A 21,683-nucleotide genomic window follows, 5' to 3' on the forward strand; every position below is an offset into this window, starting at 1 on the left:
ACAGCTAATGAAAATACTGTTATATGGGTAATATTTAATTTAAAAAAGTACTTGTTTTCCTCAGCATTTTAATAAAAATATTTAAATATACAGAATATTTGAAGGAATTATGCAATGAACACCCATATATACTGACCATTGTTGATGACTCCAATAGTTAATTTCTTTTTTGATCCATTTCAGAGTAAGTTGAAGATATCAGTACACATTATCCCTAAATATTTTAGGATGTACGTCACTAACTATCAACTAGAGTTCAGTGTTTATATGCAGTTCTTTTTTTGTGGGGGGAATCTGTTACATGCAATGAAATGTATGAGGGTTTTGTTCATGTTGATCCACTTAAATCCATTGTATGTAGTACAAGTTTATGACTATGTTTTTGTCTATCCATAATAATATAAAATCAAATACTGTAATACTATTGGATATTCAAAAAATGAAAAGCTTTATCACTTATTGCTAGAAAATACTCATTTGTATAGGAAATACTAAAAAAAAGGTCTATAAACTTTAAAGAAGATGGAAGAAGATAAACTTTAAAGAAGATAAAGAAGATGGAAACTGAATCTTAGACTTTTCTGATGGTCTAGGTTGCTAGTTACTTTTATTATTAGGGACAAGTAATAAGGTTACATATGTCACTGGATTTTAGTTCACCTGGTTGTTTCAAAGTTTATTTTGGTTGTTTTTGTTGTTCAGTTGCCCAGCCATGTCTGACTCTTTGTGACCCATGGACTGTAGCATGCCAGGGCTCCCTGTCCCTCACCATCTCACGGAGTTTGCCCAAGTGCATGTCCATTGCATCAGTGATGCTATCCAGCCATCTCATCCTCTGACACCCTCTTCTACCCTCAGTCTTTCCCAGCATTAGAGACTTTTCCAATGAGTTGGCTGTTTGCATCAGATGACCAAAATACTGGAGCTTCAGCTACAGCATCAGTCTTTCCAATGAGTATTCATTTGATTTCCTTTAAGAATGATTGGTTTGATCTCCTTGCTGTTAAGGAACTCTTAGGAGTCTTCTCCAGCACCACAGTTCCAAGGCATTGGTTCTTTGGCGCTTTGCCTTCTTTACAGTCCAGCTGTCACACACATACATGACCACTGGGAAGACCATAGCCTTGACTATATGGACCTTTGTCAGTAGAGTAGTATCTCTGCTTTTCAACACACTGTCTAGGTTATTTTGGTTACTTAGTTTTATAGTTTATGTAAGTTTGGAATATTCTTCAATGTGTCAGTTGCCCCATACTCATTTTATGGACACATAAGGACAGCCTTTTGACATCCCTTTTGGAGGATTAGGAGAAGTCAGCGTAGCAATTTGTTTGATATCAGGAAGCATCAAAATGAAATTTTACTTTTTTGATTTTAATTTTAAATTGTTCTCTTGTAAGTAACAACAAAGAAGGAGATAAGAAGGCAAAAAAAGAAGAGACAAAAGTGTAAAACAGTGGATAGACAGGAGATAGGTAGATAATGGAGAGGTGGGAACTGCTAAAGAGAATATCTCAAGACAACAGTGAACTGCAGTCCTGAAAAGGTGTCTGCCTCTTCATCAAGTGAGTCTGTAAGTTCTCCATTTTCTCAGTAATACTTCCCTTAAAATAACTTGCAGATCTAATCTGCGTACACTTTTAGCAAAGAATTTTCAGTGGGAGAAACACCAATTCTGTGAAACATTCTATGAAAAAGTGGTAAATTTTGCATACTGTATCTGGCTCTTGAGGTTCACGATGCATTATTAGCATGTTATCACCTCTGAAAAGTTTTAAGAAAGGAATCTGTTTAACTTTATTTTTAGCATATTTTACTTGGAATTACTTGAACATAGAACCCTTTTTAATGTACTCTGATTTTTGTTTGCTGAAACTTGTTCTGTGGAGTCAAGTTTAGAGATTAGCAACTAGGAAGGGATAGGGCCAATTCGTATTTTTTTGCAATTTTTAAAAATTTATTTATTTTTAATTAGAGGATAATTGGTTTACAATATTTCATTGGTTTCTGCTGTACATTAGCATGAATCAGCCATAAGTATACATCTGTATCTTTGCAGTTTGATTATGATAGAATTGCAAGGGCCTCATCTCTGTAGTTTTCTATATAAAATGTAGTACTTTGTGAATTTTCACTTTCAAAGAGTATAATATTGTTGATGCCCTAAATCAGTGATTTTTCATTTTTTGTTCTAAAAATTATCAAGATCTCAAGGAGCTTCTATTTTTATGGGTCATAGTTACAGATATTTAAACATACTGGAAATTAAAAGTGAAAGACTAAACATTTAATAATTCATTTAAACCAAAAATAGTCTATTACATGTAAACATAAATAACATTTTTAATGAAAAATATATTTTCCAAAAACATGGAGTGTGGTATTGTTTCACATTTTTTGAAAGTATTTTTATCTTTAACACATAATAAAAGTAGCAGGATTCTCTTATCTCTTTAGCAGTTCTATATTATCTTCAACATTTTAGTATTTGAATATTTTCTGCCTTATAGCTTCTCAGAAACTCTTTGTGTTCCAAATGATATTTCACTTGAGAACCAGATTATCTTGTTAACTATAAGATATTTCTCTGTGGATGCTTGATTGATGCATATCTAAAAGCCACTAATTGAAATTCCAGTGGAAATTCAAATTGGAATTATTTTGCAATCTCTTACATCTGTACTTTTCTTTTCATGTACCAACTGCAGTCAGTTTGACGTTGTATATTGGCAGTGTCTTTAGGTTCTTTGTTAAGGCAGATTCTAAGATTATATCTGAGTTCATTAGATAAGAATGTTACAATTTATTAACAGTAAGAGACATGCTGCTATTGCTGCTGCTGCTACCACCACCATCACCACCACTGACCAGCTCTTATATATACCATTTAGCCATGTTCTAGGTGCAGTTTTAAGCACTTTACATGTGATTACATATTTAATTTTAGCAATCATACGAGGTGAATACTAATTTCCCCCATTTTTCAAATATGGAAATTGAGGCATAAAGAGGCTAAATGATTTTCAGTGTCTGCAGTAAGCTTCAGTTCAGTTCAGTTCAGTCGCTCAGCCATGTCCGACTCTTTGCGACCCCATGAATCGCAGCACGCCAGGCCTCCCTGTCCGTCACCATCTCCCGGAGTTCACTCAGACTCATGTCCATCGAGTCAGTGATGCCATCCAGCCATCTCATCCTCTGTCGTCCCCTTCTCCTCCTGCCCCCAATCCCTCCCAGCATCAGAGTCTTTTCCAATGAGTCAACTCTTCGCATGAGGTGGCCAAAGTACCGGAGTTTCAGCTTCAGCATCATTCCCTCCAAAGAAATCCCAGGGCTGATCTCCTTCAGAATGGACTGATTGGATCTCCTTGCAGTCCAAGGGACTCTCAAGAGTCTTCTCCAACACCACAGTTCAGAGGGAGAATTTTTACAAGTACCATATATTCACTGTAGGTGGTACTTCCCAGGTGGCGCTAGTGGTAATGAATTGCCTCCCAACGCCGGAGAGACATTGCCCGAGACTTGGGTTCAATCTCTGAGTCAGGAAGATCCCTTGGAGTAGGACATGGCACCCCTCTCCAGTATGCCTACCTGGAAAATCCATGGGCAGAGAAGCTTGGCAGGCTACAGTCCATGGTGCTGCAAAGAGTCAGACTCAACAACTGAACACACAATGACATGCATTAATTTAGTAAAGATGGTTGGTCAACTACTATGTAGTATAGAATTTGTGAACTGTGAAGACTTAATACTAAATCTGGAAGCCTATTGTCTGTGTTTTCTGGTTAAAGAATGTCTGCTTCTGGCGTGCTTTAGAAATCCTCTAAATTAATATTCTGAAAAATATTTGCTGTGTTCACATGTCATTCATTACACAATAAATATATGTGATCTATTTCAAGACACATTGGGTGTCTTCCCACAGCTAAGTCCTTATTTAAATAAGAAACTGTCTTAACCTACCTCTTATCTAATTTGACAATGAGCAAAGTGTTTCCACTCCCCCATTGAACCCTGTTCAGTTCAGTTCAGTCGCTCAGTCGTGTCCGACTCTTTGCTCTCACAACTGGGAACTGGTGATCCAGAACTGACCAGCCCTAATGCCCCTGCTCAATTTCTGCTCCTATTAGTAGAACTGTATTCTCTCAAGACTTGTGTTCTTGCAGTTTTGTTCCCAAATCTCTTTGTACTCTTTTTCCTTGTTATTCTGACTAAGTAATTTCATTAAATCTTATGGAGACAGATGAATATGAATGTGAAAAGACTGTTTTTTGTGTGTTTTTTTGAAAGTTGAATGCTTTGGAAAGATAATAAACAGGCAGTGGGCTGGATGTGGCTGTGGACCATCATTTGCCAGCTCCTAATTTATAATGCTGTGCTCTCTTCTTTTTCTTCTAACCACTCAAAATACCTCTCTATGTAGCCTCACATTTAACCATATATCTTCTTTTATTGCCTTTGTCTCTTCACTAGGATTTAACTCTTGTTCAACTACCTCAGAAGATGCTCTTTTTTGTTTTCTTTTAACTTATGAGTCAAAAAATAATTGTTGCAAAGAATGTAAAAATAAGTTCAAGCATCATCATAATGAATTTTTATAGACTTTTTCTATGTTTGTGAGGTCTGTTTCTGGAGTAAATTTATAGGTGAAGGAAGTTTCATTATAATGAATGATATGTTAATTCTTTAGTAATGAATTCTTTAATAGATGCATGAAATTGTAGATAATATAGAGTTGATACAGTATAATTTTTCCTATTTAGAAAAACTCTCAAGCCTCTATCACAGTTTTAAGCATAATATTTTACTTTCTTTGAAATTACTGTTTATGTTTGAAAAACATGTAATATGGAGACAGTACAGTGTTCTGGTTAAATACAGAAACACAGGAATCAGTTATGCTAAGCTACATGTGACTTTCATACTTGGATATCTTACCTAGACCTTTTAAAAAACTTAAGTTTTCTTGTTTGTTAATTTTAGTACACAACTATCTAAAAATTCAGGGAGACAATGCGTATAAATTGCTTAGCAGAAACCTGGTATTTAGTAAGCCCTCAGTAGTTGCTGACTGCTAAGTAACATAATTCCCAACCCCCTCCTCCCCCCCCCCCCCCACCATTTTTAGGCTTGGGAATAAGATACCTTGCATAACATAGGTACTGTGGTTTGGTTTTGTTTTCTGTCTGAAAAGTCAAATACATTCAGTTCGGTTCAATTGCTCAGTCGTGTCTGACTTTGGGACCCCATAAACCGCAGCACGCCAGGCCTCCCTGTCCTTCACCAACTCCCAGAGTCCACCCAAACTCATGTCCATCGAGTCGGTGATGCCATCCAACCATCTCATCCTCTGTCGTCCCCTTTTCCTGCCCTCAATCTTTCCCAGCATCAGGGTCTTTTCAAATGAGTCAGCTCTTCTCATCAGGTGGCCAAAGTATTGGAGTTTCAGCTTCAACATCAAATACATTATTCCATTTCATAAATTAATTTGGAATGTTGACATTTTATTTTGTACATTATTATTATTATTTGATAACTCAAACTATATTTAGGACTATAAATATCTTTTACCAAAGTATATATCCTTTAATGTTAAACATAATTTCAGACTCTGGTTAAGCTTCAGTCATGGTTTGAAATTTATCTTTAGGTCTCATTTTTTGAACTCCAAAGCTGGATGTGAAATGTATGAAAAATTTTGTTTTCACCACTTTTCTGAAATATGAATGCTTATTTTACTGCTCACCAAGGATCCAGGGCCATCTTAAGCCTGTCTGTTTATCCAGTGTCAAGCTTAAATGTCAGTTTCCAGTTATTCTAGAAAGTGTCATCTGGATCATTAGTTCTGCGGTTATTGTGATGAATCATTATGTATACAGAGTATAAACTCTATACACTAGCAAATATTCGCATATAAAATAACACACAAACTGAGATCACAGCATTAGTGTTAAGATGTAAGTCAATGTAAGGAAAATGTAAACTTCATAAGAGAAGGTTCCATGCCCTATTCATTTAGTAGTCTTCCTGACTAGTACATATATATACCTAGCATTAGGTAGACACTCAATAAAATTCAGATTAGCTTATGTACTAAAATTTTTTAAAAACTGGATTGGAAAATAGCAGAGACCCAAGTAGAGTTCCTTGCTGCTGAAATACAAACTACTAACCACCACTGAAATATTCAGCGTTCTGTGGTGGTGGAGGGAATTCCTAAGGAGGTTTATGTTCTAGAGAGCTTTGTCATTCGCCTATAGTTAGTATCTATGGTGATTCTACTGTTGCATAATATTTAGATGCTTACTGAGCTAAGTCTTATATGCTTACAGATGTCAGTATTTTATCACTGTATATATGTAGTATAGGGTCTTTTTTTGGGGTTTTTTTTTTTGCTTTCAAGGAAGACTTTGCTCTATAGAAAGATTCTCTTTTTTCTCTGTTAATAAAATCTTATTTTTATAAAAGGATTTGAGCACTAGGTAGATCTATTTGGCTTAAACTTGTGAAAAGCCATTGGTAGTACTTCCAATGAAAGAAAGAAAGGAAAGAACAGGGACTTGGCATGTGATAGCTCGTGTGTGAAGTGCACAGGTGTGCAATGTCTAAGGAGATGCCTTTTTCATCCACATGGAGTCACTTAGATGAAAACACAGCTGTGTAGATTTCAGGCCAAGTTCTGCTGCCACTTGGGAATGCCCTCTGCTACGTAAATCTATAGCAGCTTGTGGAGCCATTCCTTTTACCCTCTTAGAATTCTGAGCATGTATCAACAACACAACCTTTGTGTTGTTCTTTGGGCAGTCCCGAGGTCACTTCTTTCTTTCTGGCAGTCCATTCCTACCTAACTCCAAACCTGACACAGACACTTCAAGGGGAGTGGGGAGGAGGAAGGACCTAGAGAAGGAATGTGTGCATCGCAGGTGTCACATGTACAAGTGTCCCTGTTTCTGAAGGTTTGGATAGAAAGTTGTTCAATCACTAAGTCGTGTCCAACTGTTTGTGACCCCATGGACTGCAGCACACCAGGCTTCCCTGTCCTTCACTATCTCCTGGATATCTCACTGTCTCTTGCTCATACTCCTGTCCATTGAACCATTCAACCATCTCATCCTTTGTTGACCCCTTCTCCTCCTGCCCTCAGTTTCCCAGCATCACAGTCTTTTCCAGTGAGTCAGCTCTTTACATCCAGTGACCAAGCATTGGATAGAAAGGCCAGAAAGTAAATGTGTGCCAAGACTGCTACTCTCTTGGGCTCAGTAAAGTTCCTCTTAAAGCTAGTTAGGTTGTAGAGTATTTCTATTTGAGAAAGAGGAGTCTTTTTCTAATTTGCACAAAGATACTACAAAAGCTAATGGGACCCTATATTAGACCCTCTAGACAATGGGTCTTCACACTGTTTTTCTCAGAGTGCCATATGGAGTCCTTTGCAACCTATCAAGTTATCTATGGGAAGGCTGCATTTTCCAGGAAAAACAAAAACCTAAGGCAGTTTTCAATATTCTGAAATTTAGGTTAAGCCTGATTTTTTTTTTAACCACACCCCAGTTTTGCTTTGTTTTTCAGTTATTCCACTCTTCAGTATCATGTATATGCCACAAAGACTGGGCTCTGTCAGTTCATCCTGGCTAACATTTAGATTCAACTACTGTTATTTATGCCTGCTAAATTTGCAGTTTTGTTGATGTATTGTATTCCCAGTTTACAAAAGAGGCTCATTGTGAAGCATTTAAAATGAGAGGAGTAATTTAGAATCACTGCAACTTAAAATAACACTATAAGTACTAGTAGTAACTAGTTCTCTGATATAAATATGAAATGTGAGTTTGTGTATTCTAGTACAAATACATCTGTGATACGTGATTTTGCAGAAGCTGTCAGGAAACAAAAATATAAAGATACCGAGTTTGATCTTTGTGTACCTGAATTAGATTTCATTAGAGTAGTGATCTCTTTGCCCTTATGTTTTGTCTGTCATGAAATTACATGAAACTTAAAACCTTCAGATCATTTGTGTTTTATTCAAAGTACATTACTCATTATCCATAGAATCTAATGTGCTGTTGCCTGTCTTTGCATTCAGCTTCTGCTTCATCTAATAATGGTTAAAGGAATTCTATCGATTTTCTTCTCTATGGCCATTAGCAGAAAATTTCAGTTCTGAATTCTTAACTGAATTCTTAAAGCAGAAGAAGAAATTCCAAAGATCATTTTCAAACTTGTTTTTTTATATCGTCTTGAAAGGTGTTATAACACATCGAGCAGTGCATGCACCAGGGATGACTCTTTACACTCTTGCATCTTTCTCCTAAGCAAGTCTCTCATTTTCCCATTTTAATATTAATTTAGTCTTTTTTAAGCATAGGTAGGAATAATGATGAAATAATAGGAGAATGAAATTGAAAAAATATTTCAAGATAAAGGAAAATACATGATTAAAAATTCCGTAATAGATCTTAGATTTATAAAAGGGTAAAAAAGAGCCATATGGTCATCACAAGCAAGAATATGTTTTATTCTATTAAAAAAGAATGTGTTTTATTCTATTAAAAAATAAGTGAATTTACCTTTAATCTTTGGAAGACTGCTAAGAGAAAAAATGTCACGAAATAACACTCCTTATAAATAGTTAAAACTACTGACAAAGGAAACTCCAAAACTAAAAACCGGGTCCAATAGACCCTCTACATCAAGAGATGAGGATATAATGTATTTTCACTGTTTTTGAAGGTGCTTGTTAAGGTTTTGTTTTTAAAGTTTTTTATGTTCTCTGAGTTAATTATTGTCCCCTCCTCACAGAATCAGGTTTCTGTTTTCCCTCTTTCCCTCCAGTCCTGTCTCCCCACTTTCCCATTCCTGCCCCTTTCTCCGTACTCCTCTGTTCTCTTCCATCTCCTTCTCCCTTCCCCCTCCTGGTGTTCTTCCTCCTTTTCTTCTGTTTTTGTTCTGTGTCTTATTTTTACATTTACAAACGTAGGTATCATTTATTTTAGATTTTTGACATTTGTTTTAGACATTTTAGACAGTTGTTTCCTTTGCTTTGTATATGAAGAGTTTGTTTTTTCAACATGATCTCTTTTTTAAACAAGAAATCTTATAATGTTCACACTTCTAATAAGAGACAAATCTTATAATAGGAAACAAATAGTACTCACACCGGGCACATTGAAAGTGTCAGTTTAAGGTGGGTGGGAGGACAGCTTTCTATCTGGTTATAGACCTCCTAAAGTGATAATGCAGAGGGTTTATTCTGGGTACTAACATCCTCATCAGAAGCCTTACCACTTCTTGGTCTATCAGTGAAACTTCCTTGGAAAGCAGTCTGTGTTCCACGAAGAGGTGCAGTTAGAGACTGAGATATCCCACCTGCCTACCTGAAATCATCTTCAAGGGAAGGTTAAGATGGGTGATCATTGAAGCAGTTGTTCCATGTGTAAACTTTGCATTAGCCCCAATTTTAGCTGTTTTTCACTGTCTCCCTTAATCCTAAAGGCTCCCGTCTTTGCTGTAGCTGCTTCAGAGTATTTTCTGTTTGCATCCTCTCTGTCCATCTGATCCCTTAACCATTTACTTTCCAAACTTCCTGAAATAATGTTGATATCTTTTTTCCATCTCCTTCACGCTTCTCTCCTCACCTCTCCTCTCCCTTCACTGTTTTGGGTTTATCTTTTCCTCTGTCTGTACTGAGTATAGTATTGAGAAGGAAGGAAATCAACACATATTCTCAGTGTTCATTTTTCTGAAACATGTACTTTAAATGATAACATCTATTATAGTTTTTGCTACCACCAGTTTGAAGTTACTTGTTTTTCATGGCAGCCCAACTATCATTAAATTTGGTTAGTTCTTTTTTGCCAGTTTAAATTGTATAAAATACCCCTCTTGTTCTCATGTGTAACCTTTTGTAAGTATTAATAGCAGATCATCGCTTTTCCTTTTAATTTGGTATTATATAGTTTTCTATGAATTGTTCATTTGAATTTCATATTCAGTGTAAATCCCTGGGGTTTATAACCAGTTTTTACAGTGTCTTTTTGCAATATGTTCACTCTTAATCATATTAACTGCAAATATCTTCTGGTATTTTTTGTTTGTTTTTACTCTAAATTTAATTGTGTTTATAAATATGTTATTTAAATATTTTATCTGTTTTACAGTTTATAAATTTGAGGTAATAAAAATGTTATTTTACCTCCAGACAATTTACATTAAGTAGGGTTTTTATTTTTGTTTTATTAAACTTTCTAAAATGAATTTTTGTGAAACATTTTTGCAAAATAATTTGGCAGTGCGTTTCAAGAGAGAAGAAAATTTCTCTATGTTTTGATCCTGTTCTTAGAAGACTAAAGGGAGGAATAAAGTTTGATGTTTTGAACTCAGTATTAATACTTTCTTATTTTATTAGATGCTTTGAAATACGAAAAGTCAAGTAAAATATTTTTGTGTTTTCCAGATTATTGCTCAGTTGTAACAATTGTGGACCAGACAAATGTAAAGCTAACCTGCCTGTTCTTTAGTGGAAATTATGAAGCCCTTCCAATGATTTATAAAAATGGAGATATCGTTCGCTTTCACAGGCTGAAGGTATAACTCATACTGTTTAGAACTTACATTTGTTTGAAGAGAACTCAATGTTGCTCACTGAAACTATTTAACACTAATTAATGTGATTGCTTTGTTAGAACGTGACTTCAGGCATTTCAAGAGATAAGAAGAAATGTAAATAAGATCAGACTTCAAATGATTTATATTAGGAAACCTCTTCATTTGAACAAACTACCTGACCTCCGTATACGGAAGTGTTAGCTGCTGCGATTCAGACTAGCTGCATTTCGTGCAAGAATTTTAGTAAAAAGGCAAAACTATTAGATAGTATGTGATTTTTTAATAATCAGCTTTTCAGTACTTAAATATTTTCAGTCTCTTAAGTTTTAAACATTCTAGTCCCTTGCTGTTTTGCTCTTGTTACATGAGTTTCCATGCAACTCCTTCACTATCTTTGTTGTCTTTTCTTCTAATGTTTCGGTTTGTCTGTGGTTCTTGTGATCACTGATGCTCATAAATGAGTGAGGTACTCCGGGGGTATTCTATCAGTGGTCTTAGATATGGTGGGAAATAACTCTCTTGCTCTATTAATGCCTTTCCCCTGAGGACAGAAGAATAGTGGAGAACATTTGGTTAAAGAGAACTGGAAAGATTATTATTATAACACTATATTATAGGCTTATACACATTTCCAAAAAAAAAAATAGCTGATTCTCACACATTGCTGTTTCCTATAGTACAGTTGACTTTTGAACAGCACAGTTTTAAACTTCACAGGTCCACTTACGCACAGATTCTTTTCAGTAGTAAACAAGATTCCATGGTTAGTTGAATCCATGGATGCTGAAATGAGGATAGAGGTCTGCTAAGCTAAGTCGCTTCAGTCGTGTCTGACTCTGTGCGACCCCAGAGACGGCAGCCCACCAGGCTCCCCCACCCCTGGGATTCTCCAGGCAAGAACACTGGAGTGGGTTGCCATTTCTGTCTCCAATAGAGGGCTGACTGTAAGTTAAAAGAGGATTTTTAGTTACATGGATGGTTGGTGCCCTTAACCTCACTGTTCATGGAAAACTATATTTATAATTCTTGTCTGTTGTTTAATTGAAGTGGAATATACATCTCTCTTTCCACAGTATTAGCATGCTCATGTATCTAGCACTGTAGAAACTTCCATTGTACCCTCACCTAGGGTTGCCATTCACACTCTCCCCACCCTTAGCAGTAAATAATCTCATAACTTCTCACATTTATTAGTTTCTCTATATTTGTTCTTTATATAAAAAGAATACACTATTAGTCTTTTTTTTTTTTTTTGGAACATTTGATTTCTGCTGCTTTGATTCAACTGTACTATTGCATATAGTTTTACTTTCTTCATTTTCACTGCTAAATGGTATACCATTGTTAGAACACACTAGAATTTATATATTTATTCCGTTAGTTCATGACTTAGTTCAAACAACTAACATGACTGTTAGTTGTTTAAGTAGTTTTCAGTTTGGGCTATTATGCTGCTATAGACAGTCTACTACATATATTTTACTGAATATGTATAATTTTATAACATATACACATTTACATATGTAGTTATAATGTATATTATATAATATGCATTTCAGTTGATTGCATATCAAGGATTGTAGTTCCTAAGTTCAAGGCTGTGCACATATTTGCTTTAGTTTATAGCTAAACTGGGCTTCCCTGGTAGCTCAGACGATAAAGTATCTGCCTACAGCGCGAGAGACCTAGGTTCGATCCCTGGGTCGGGAAGATACCCTGGAGAAGGAAATGGCAACCAACTCCAGTACTCTTGCCTAGAAAATCCCATGGACTGAGGAGCCTGGTAGGCTACAGTCCATGGGGTCGCAAAGAGTCGGACACCACTGAGCGACTTCACTTCACTTCACTTCGTAGCTAAACTATGTATTTAATTTTCCAGAGTGATTTTTACCACTTAAACTCTCTTAGTGATACAGAAGAATTCTAGTTGTTCCACATTTTCACCAGCAGTTGATATTTTCCATTTTTCTGAATTCAACCATTCTGTTGCATTTGTATTAGTATCTTATTGTGATTTTAACTTGAATTTCCCTGAAAAATTAAGAAACTGAGAACCTTAAAAAATGTGTGTGTCTTCTCAAGTATGAAGTGTCCATTTGAGTCTTTGGCTCATTTTTTATAGGATTTTAAAATCCATTTCTTAATGATTTGTGAAAGCTCTTTATATATTTAGGCTCTACAGATTTTTTTGTCAGGTATATGAATTGTGAATATTTTTTCACTCTATAGTGCCTATTTACCCTCTTAATGGTGTCTTTGGATGAACAAAAGTTCTTTATTTTAATATAATCTACTTTATTAACTTTTATTTTATGGTCAATACTTTTGTAATTTCTTGTTTAAGAACTCTTTGTCTACTCATTTTATGAAGATAGCTTCTAAGTTTTCCTCGAAGTCATTACAATTTTGTTGTTTCATATTTAGATCTGGAATTTCCTTTTCCTACAATGTCTTTGACAAATTTTGAAATTAAAGTTTTTCTGCCTCATGAAAACAGGAAATGGGCCCTTCTTTATCAATTCTGAAAGAGTTTATGCAAGATTACTAGGTTTTTCCTTACTTAACTGCTTGGAATAATGCACTGGTAAAGCTATCCGAGCTTGATGATTTCTTTGTTGATAGATTATATTAATGAATTAAGATTTCTTTAAGATGAATGAGTTTTTTTTTATTCTTTCTATCAGTTTTGATGTATTTAATTTTTAGAAAAAATTACTTCATTCAAATTGTTGACTTTATTGGTATAAATTTGGTCATATGTTACTCATCTTTTAGCTGTTTGGTGGATTTGTAATGATAAATCCTTTTTTGCAGTCTTAATATTATAATTTGTATTTCATTTCTTTTTTTCCAAATCAACCATTTTTTAGGGTTATTATTTTTGTTAATCTCTTCAGAGAACTAGTTTTTAGCTTTGATTTTCTCTATTATATGTTTCTATTTCTCTTACCTTTGACTGTGTTTCCCTTCTACTTTCCTTGGATTTGAGATAATATTCTTTGTGGTAGCTTCTTGAGATAGAAGCCTAAATTTCTGATTTTTAACCATTATTCCTTTGTAAAATATTCACTTATTTCTATAAATTTTTATCTATGTACTGATTTAGTTATATCAAACAAGTTTTAACACATCACAGTTTAAGCATCCATCAGTTGACTACATTTTTCCAATTTTCCATAAATACATAAATATATTTATTAATATCAGACAGTATTACAGGAGACTTAAAAGGCATTTCATAAGTTCAAAAGGATTATTTTATGATGATGTAACAGTCATGTTACATGTGCACCTAATAACTGAGCCTCAAAATTCAGAAAGCCAATGTTTTTAAGGCTTATCTGAGTTCTCTCAGTCAGACTGATGAAACCTTAGTTTCAGCTCCGTTTTATCCACTTCAGACTCTTATATTTTGAGTATTCTAGTTTTCCCTACAATATTCATAAGTAACTATTTCTTATTATCCTTTTTCTTTTTATAAATTATATCTTTAAAAAAGCTAATGATTGTCTTGTTAGTAAAAGTGCACCGATAGTATTAGGGGAGCTACCACCTAGCTCTTTAAAAAATAAAAATAAATTTTGCATAGTATTTTACAGTTTACATGGTACTTAAGGATTTTGATATAGCCCAGTAGATTTTTATCATTTCATGCGCTAGTTATTTAAAAATAATGTCCTCTAATAACTGTATTGGCAAAATTTTATAGTCTCCTGTTCCCAGTTCCTGGGTTCTACATCAGTAACCTGTTTGTTCTGTTTTCTACATTGCCACTTTCTTAGATCCAAGTATATAAAAAGGAGACTCAAGGTATCACCAGCTCTGGCTTTGCATCTTTGACATTTGAGGGAACTTTGGGGGCTCCTATCATTCCTCGTACTGCAAGCAAGTGTTTTAACTTCACTGCTGAGGACCAGAAAATGGTAGAAGCTTTACGTATTTGGGCATCGACTCATATTTCACCTTCTTCAATATTAGTCAAATTGTGTGATGTCCAGCCAATGCAGTATTTTGACCTGACTTGCCAGCTCTTGGGCAAAGCTGAAGTGGATGGAGCATCATTTCTTCTAAAGGTGGGTGTTTTTAAGTACTTAAAATTGTAAGTTAGCATGACCTCGAAGCCTAAAAAGACCTTATATTTCAGCATTCTGATGGAATAAATAAGCAGCTATGTATTAATAACTTAAAATCTAACCTTTTTAATGATCCTGTATTCCCATGTGTCTTTATTCTTGAACTTTCCTTCTTCATCCTAAACTTTTAGAGAAAAATAGTATTATCAGTTCTATATTTTAAATATAGTATACTTTATGCTGTTTATATATTTCTTATTTTAGTACTGGTAAAAAGAGTTGTTTCCTCTTGCTATTTTTAAACTACATTTCGAAAAATGTGTAGTTTTGTTACTCCATGTGGATGTAGCCTTTCTTCTCACTTATCTGCTTTCTTTGTTTGTTGACATTGGGTTCTCTTCTGGGTTATTTCACTACCTGCTTCACGGGTAGATCATAGATGGTTTTGAAGTGTTTATTTTTCTTGTATTTTGTTTTGTTTTTAAATCCACAGGATTAAAAAGGTGGCCTAAGACCCATCTAATCTTTGTTTATACCTATTCCAGTTTATTTATGAATAGCTTCTGGAGAGGTCAGTTGTCTGATATTATCTTCACTGAACCCTGCCAAGGCAGGATGCTGTTAAACAAACACTACTTCAGCCCTGCTTCTGTGGTTCTTTCTTAGCTTCCTATTCTTTGCGGTGATGGAATGCAATGGGAAGTGGAATTCAGTGGCATTGGGCAGGTATTGGGTTGTAGCATTATTATCAGTTGTATCATGCCCATATTAAAAAAAAATAGCGAAGATAGAAATGATTGAATAAAATAAGAAGTTTCTGAAGTTGAAAATAGCACATATTTATATATATGTGAAATAATCTAAGAAAGTAAATGTGTGCTATAAAAAAGGGTGAATGAGTTAAATCTGACAAAACTGAAGCTAAAGCAACATAAAATCATCCAAACAAAATGAGAAGGTATTTTAAGTCAACTAATCATACTTTATGCCCCAAGTGACTTACTTAACAAATGAGCATTTGTTAATCATCAAACACTTCTAATGATAATGAATCTGCTGTGCACAGAAGTATTCTCCATCTTTTGACTGCTGTGTTGTTAGTACGCAATTCTGAGGTAAAACCTACCACCTTTTAGCTGACATAGCTGAATCTGCATTTTCTCTCTAAAGCAAGAAATCATGCATGCATCCCATTTTTATCGATAGCCTTTTCAGATAAGTAGAAACAACTTTCATGTAGAGATTATTTTAAAATATAGCATTCAGCTATGAATATAAGAAATTATTTTAGTAAGATTTCCTTGAGGACAATTTGAAAGAAATCTCAGAAGTCTCTCTATACGTCTCAACAACTCTTTTCATAAATCTATTTTATACTAATAATTTAGAATGTGAGAAAATGCCTTTAAGGGAATATTTCTCCATATATTTCTTACAGTGACAAAAATCAGAAAAAAACTTGGGTTCTAGCAATAGAGAATTTTGTGAATTATTTATGTATTATGGAATACTGTAATGACTAAAATGACATTGCAGACATAAACTTACTAAGATAGAAATTCACAATATTCTCTTTAGTGATTAATGCACCTTCATTTATATACTTAAAAATGTTTCCTATACATAGCAAAAATATATTGAGATGAATATATAGCAATATTTTACTCATTTCATGTACAGGAAGTCAGATTTTAATACTTTTTTTTCTGAAGTTGATTTTCCTATCCCAAACTAGAACTATATATTTTTTAAATTTTATTTTGAAAACAAAAGAAGCCAGATCTTACTCCAAATGAGTTCTGGTCACCATAGAATATAGCATAATTATTTCTCCTCTTAACTGAGATATGATACTAATATCAGTCTCCTTATTAGTAACTATAAATATTATAAACTATTATAAATATTATAAAATAGTAAACTATTCACTTTATTCTAGTAGACATGATTCCCTTATATAGTGCTGTTTGTTAAAAGAAATTAATTTTAATTATAGGTTATTAAGACTATAATGTTAATAAGAATAGGTTAAAGGCTATGTCTGGAGGTATACTCAAAGACAAAATTTAGAGCCTTAAATGTCTTCATAAACAAAGAAAGAAAAAAGGCATAGCATATTAGAATAATCTTTCATGTCAAGAAATTGAAAAAGTAACAAACATAACTGTAGAAAGTACAAGGTAGTATTTTAATAAGGTATTTAATTTTGGAGTAGGTAATTTTAGCATTGCCCAGAAATTTAAAATATTTTTTTAAACAGTACATAGTAAAAAAGTTTCTCTCCTTGCCATCCTCTCTTGTTCCCATGTTGCTAATAATATAATAATAAAAATAACATTAGCATTTCAAATTGACAAAGAAAGATTGTTAAATGGTGATTGTTATCTATTTGGAAAAAAGATCTGTATATAATATGCAAATTCCTAACACATTGAGTTTTGATGCAAGATTGCAAAAGTTCCAGAATTTCAAAGCAAAGTCTGATTTACACTCTACTCTCAGTCCCTCCTTCAAAAGACTCATGAATTGGTCTGCTCAAAAACATGTACACACAATGAAAGAACAAATTCCAAGTGAAGATAAGTGTCTGGGACATAATGTTACTACTTCCAACGTTATTGTCTTGGTTCTTTTAGTAACAGAGCTAGTGACACAAACTCAAGATACTTTAACACCTAGCACTGGTACCAGCATTATTCAGTACTTCCTCTGTAAGCTGACCTTAGCAGACACTTGTATGGAAATGTGGTCTTTTCCAAACAACCCCATCAGAAAATAGGCAGAAAACCTAAAATGATATTTCTCCAAAGAAGACATGAAAATGGCCAAAATGCACATGAAAAGATGCTCAATATCACTTTATTAGAGAAACACAAATCAGAACTACAATGAGTTATCAAAACTGGTCAAAATGGCCATTGTTAAAAAGTCTACAAATAACAAATGCTGGAGAGCATAGGGAGAAAGGGAAGCTTCCGACACTGTTGGTGGGAATGTAAATTGGTGCAGCCACTGTGGAGAACAGTGTGAAAGTTCCTTAAAAAACTAAAAATAGAGTTACCATATGATCTACCAGTCCTGTTCCTGGGCATGTATATAGAAAAGGCAAAAACTAATTTGAAAAGATATGTCCAGTTTTCATAGCACTATTTACAATACCCAAGACATGGAAGCAGCCTAAATATCTATGAACAGATGAATGAATAAAGAAGATATACCATTTTTATGCACGCACGCACACACACACACACAATAGAATATTATTTACCCAAAAAAAGAATGAAATAGTGCCATTTGCAGCAACATGGGTGGACCTAGACATTATGGTACTAAGTAAAGAGAAGGACAGACGTCATATGATATCACTTATTATTGGAATCTTAAAAAATAAAACAAATGAACTTATTTACAAAACAGAAATAGACTTAAAAACATAGAAAACAAATTTACAGTTACCAAAAGGGAAAGGACAAGGGGAGGAATAAATTAGGCATTTGGAATTAATAGATACACACTAATGCTAATGCTATGCTAATGCTAAGTCGCTTCAGTCGTGTCCAACTCTGTGTGACCCCATAGACGGCAGCCCACCAGGCTCCTCTGTCCCTGGGATTCTCCAGGCAAGAATACTGGAGTGGGTTGCCATTTCCTTCTCCAATGCATGAAAGAGAAAAATGAAAGTGAAGTCGCTCAGTCGTGCCCGACTCTTAGTGACCCCATGGACTGCGGCCTACCAGGCTCCTCTGTCCATGGATTTTCCAGGCAAAAGTACTGGAGTGGGGTGCCATTGCCTTCTCCGAGATACACACTACTATATATAAAATAAACAATAAGGACCTGTGTATAGCACAGAGAACTGTATTCAATATCTTGTAATAACCTATAATGGAAAAGAATACGAAAAAGTTAACGTGTATGTATGTGTGTGCTCACACATGTGTAACTGATTGCACACATGTGTAACTGATCACACGCATGTGTGACTGAATCACTGTTGTACACCTGAAACTAATACATTGTAAATCAGCTCTACATCAACTGAAAAAAAAAAAAAAATAACAGTTAAAAAAAGAAATGTGTTTTCTACTTAAGTAGCTTGTTTTCTGTAGTACAACCCAACTTCGGACATGCAGGGCCATTCCCACCTCTCATTAAAAGTCTTTTGCGATGCCTTTTTAGCATAATAAAGCATCAGTCATCTCTACCAACTTAGCACAGCACAAGCTAGTTCAAGTCTTAAGGATGGGATAGTGCATGCTTGTCCTGTGCTCCTTTCCTATCTCTATCTCAAGGTAACTTAAACAGCAATCCAACATACCTTTCCCTTTTCAAGGACCCATGATTGTCATTCACTTGTGTTCATTACATCTAATATAAGATTGCTTGAAAAACTGCCCAGCAGTAAAGTAAGAAATGAAAAGCAGAGTAGAAAAAGGTAAAAAGGAAAAGACATATATATTATAAATACACAAAAGAAAAAATAATAAAATTCAGCAATGTGTTAATCATTTTTCTAAGCTCACAGTTTGAATTTTTTTACTTATATTTTATTCATTGCCTATACATATGTAGTCCTTGTACAATCAGGAAAAAATATAGATCCTATTTAAACCTTAGCAGATATTTGGGGGAATATATTTAATTACTTTTAAACTATATTACCAGCAAATAAACCTCTTTTAGCCTCCACAGTTTTATAAAAAGATCATTAAAGTTTTGTTCTGCGTCTTGTGCAGGTATGGGATGGCACCAGGACCCCATTCCCATCTTGGAGAGTCTTAATGCAGGACCTTGCTCTTGAAGGTGATTTAAGTCGCATCCATCAGCTGCAGAATCTGACAGCAGACATTTTAGTCTATGATAACCATGTTCAAGTGGCTAAATCTCTAAAGGTGATGTTACATTGCAAACTTGTTTGTCTTTTGTGTTTTTATTAATTTTAGGGTAAATCACATGGTAGGTAGTATTTGAGGTCTAGAAATTAATTCCAAATTTATTTTTTCTTTAATTTCTAATTTGTAAAATGCATGTTTAAAATAAATTATTAGATGATACATTAAAATTATAATGGCTTGAACAACTTTTTAAAATTTAAGAGCATTTCTGAATATCTTCAAGCTGTGCCCAAATTTGCTATGAAAATAAGAAAGAAAAATTTTATCCTGTAATAAAATTTGCTGAAACTGATGGAGGATGTATGAAATATTTGTAAACTTAAAAAATGCTAAGCTTTTTTAATCGGTTTGATAAAATCCAGTCTTTAACTTTGTACTCATTGATCTAAGAAATTGTTAATCTACCTCTAAAATATATTATAAATTGTTTGTGTGTATCATGCATTTTATTAGAATTTGCTCAGTTTTTGAGATAAAATTTTCTAGGTAAAAGCATCCTGCTTAATTATGGCACTTCTTGTTTATTAATAACATTTTAAGAAATATTTTTCTTCATTTTACTATATTTTATGTTTGCAAGTATCCTTTCTTGCCAAGAAGAGTATCATTAATAATAGCAATCATAATAGTAACATTTATGAAGCACTTCATATGTATTTAGCACTGTCTCATGCAGTAGGTACTATCATTTCTGTTTACAAATGAGAAAACTGAGGCACTCAGAGGTTAAGCCCAAGATTTCACAGCCACTTGGGTGAAGCATGTATCTGAATGTACAGTGTCTGCTTCCAGAGCTAATCCTCTTAAGCAGTATAAAGAAATGATTTTCTTTATTGCAAATAAAGCTTCCATCCTACCTTGAAGAAGTTATACAGCCAACTTAATAGGAAGAAAATAGTGAAAGTGAATTGCAATTTTTTTAGATATGAATTTTAGTGCCTAATTTCTTTTTTGCAAATAAATGTTCTTGAAGAGGAAGTATTTCCACTTTCATACTATGTTACAAATAAGCCCACCCAACTCAATAAATTAGGTTCAAATCCAGATCAAGGAAGGTGATAAGTGCACTTTTTTTCCTTTGTGAGTGTGTTCATACTTCGTCAGAAAATTGACCGTTGAAGGTATCTTTTGATGCTTTTCCCTGATTTTATCTGCATTGATTAGTTTCAAAAATAAATGTAATGATAAAGCCAGTTCTAAAATCTTTTTAAGATACAGGTAGAGTTCTTTTACAAATGAAAAAATTTACATTTTAGATTGGACTTTTACCGTTTAATTCCCTTCCCTGTCTCTGTGCTGCTTCTGTAGGTCGTTCTGTTCCTCTCTCTTGTCCGAGTCCTGAACAGTACCTACCACAATGCTTTCCATATTGTAAGAGTGAAGTAAATACTATCTTCTGATGAATGAATCAATCAGTAAGCCCCCTGAAATTAAAAAAAATATTTTTCATCTCCCTTTTCGCTGCTTTATCTCACCCACTAGAGGGTGCTCTGAGCACACATAATTAAGAAAATGTAGGCAATTAATTTTTCTCTAAAGATATCATGACATATTTATCTGTAATGTTATAGAAAAATGGAAATAATTTTATCTGTATAAAAATAATATAACTGTAGGCTTTTATTTCGTACAGTGACAGCATATTTTATTTGTTCTGAGGTAAACTCCAACCATTTCATACTAAATTAAGAAATCCCGAGTCGAATGATACTGATAGCCAATGAATTCTTATCAGCACTTGAAGAAAACTGGTTAAAGTTGCATATCTATAATGAAATGCATGGAATGCATGTATTTTTGTTGAGTAGGAACAGGAAAAATGTGGTTTTTATTTTATTTAATAAAGAACAATTAAGGCAGTTATAAAGTATGATATAATTGAATTCTCTGTACATTTTACAGCTTAAGTTTTTTAGCTGTAATGTTTTTAACATTTTTCTGAAAATTTGCTTTTTAAGTAAGATTTCACATTCCCTAAACATTTAATACACACACACATAATGACATTTGAAACATTTTGTCTATAAACAAAAGCAGGGTATTTTCAATCCCCAGGCTTATTCTGACACAATTTAAAAATAATTATAAAATATACCTAGTTAGTATGTTTGGC

General features: G+C 34.1%; 1 protein-coding gene across 30 annotated transcripts in view; it reads left to right on the top strand.

The window, feature by feature from the left end:
• POT1 (protection of telomeres 1) overlaps nt 1-21,683 on the top strand; it is a 99,516-nt gene that overhangs the window by 43,359 nt on the left and 34,474 nt on the right. For all 30 annotated transcript variants that reach the window (XM_086398364.1, XM_086398367.1, XM_086398366.1 and 27 more), the window contains 3 exons: nt 10,451-10,581; nt 14,385-14,675; nt 19,412-19,567. In XM_086398364.1, coding sequence (XP_086254490.1) covers nt 10,451-10,581; nt 14,385-14,675; nt 19,412-19,567 — 578 coding nt within the window. The remainder of the gene's footprint in view (nt 1-10,450; nt 10,582-14,384; nt 14,676-19,411; nt 19,568-21,683) is intronic.

Source organism: Bos grunniens, chromosome 4 (genome assembly GCF_055505025.1).
Source record: "Bos grunniens cultivar Pamir isolate PY7600 chromosome 4, Bosgru_T2T1.0, whole genome shotgun sequence".
Classification (NCBI taxonomy): domain Eukaryota; kingdom Metazoa; phylum Chordata; class Mammalia; order Artiodactyla; family Bovidae; genus Bos; species Bos grunniens.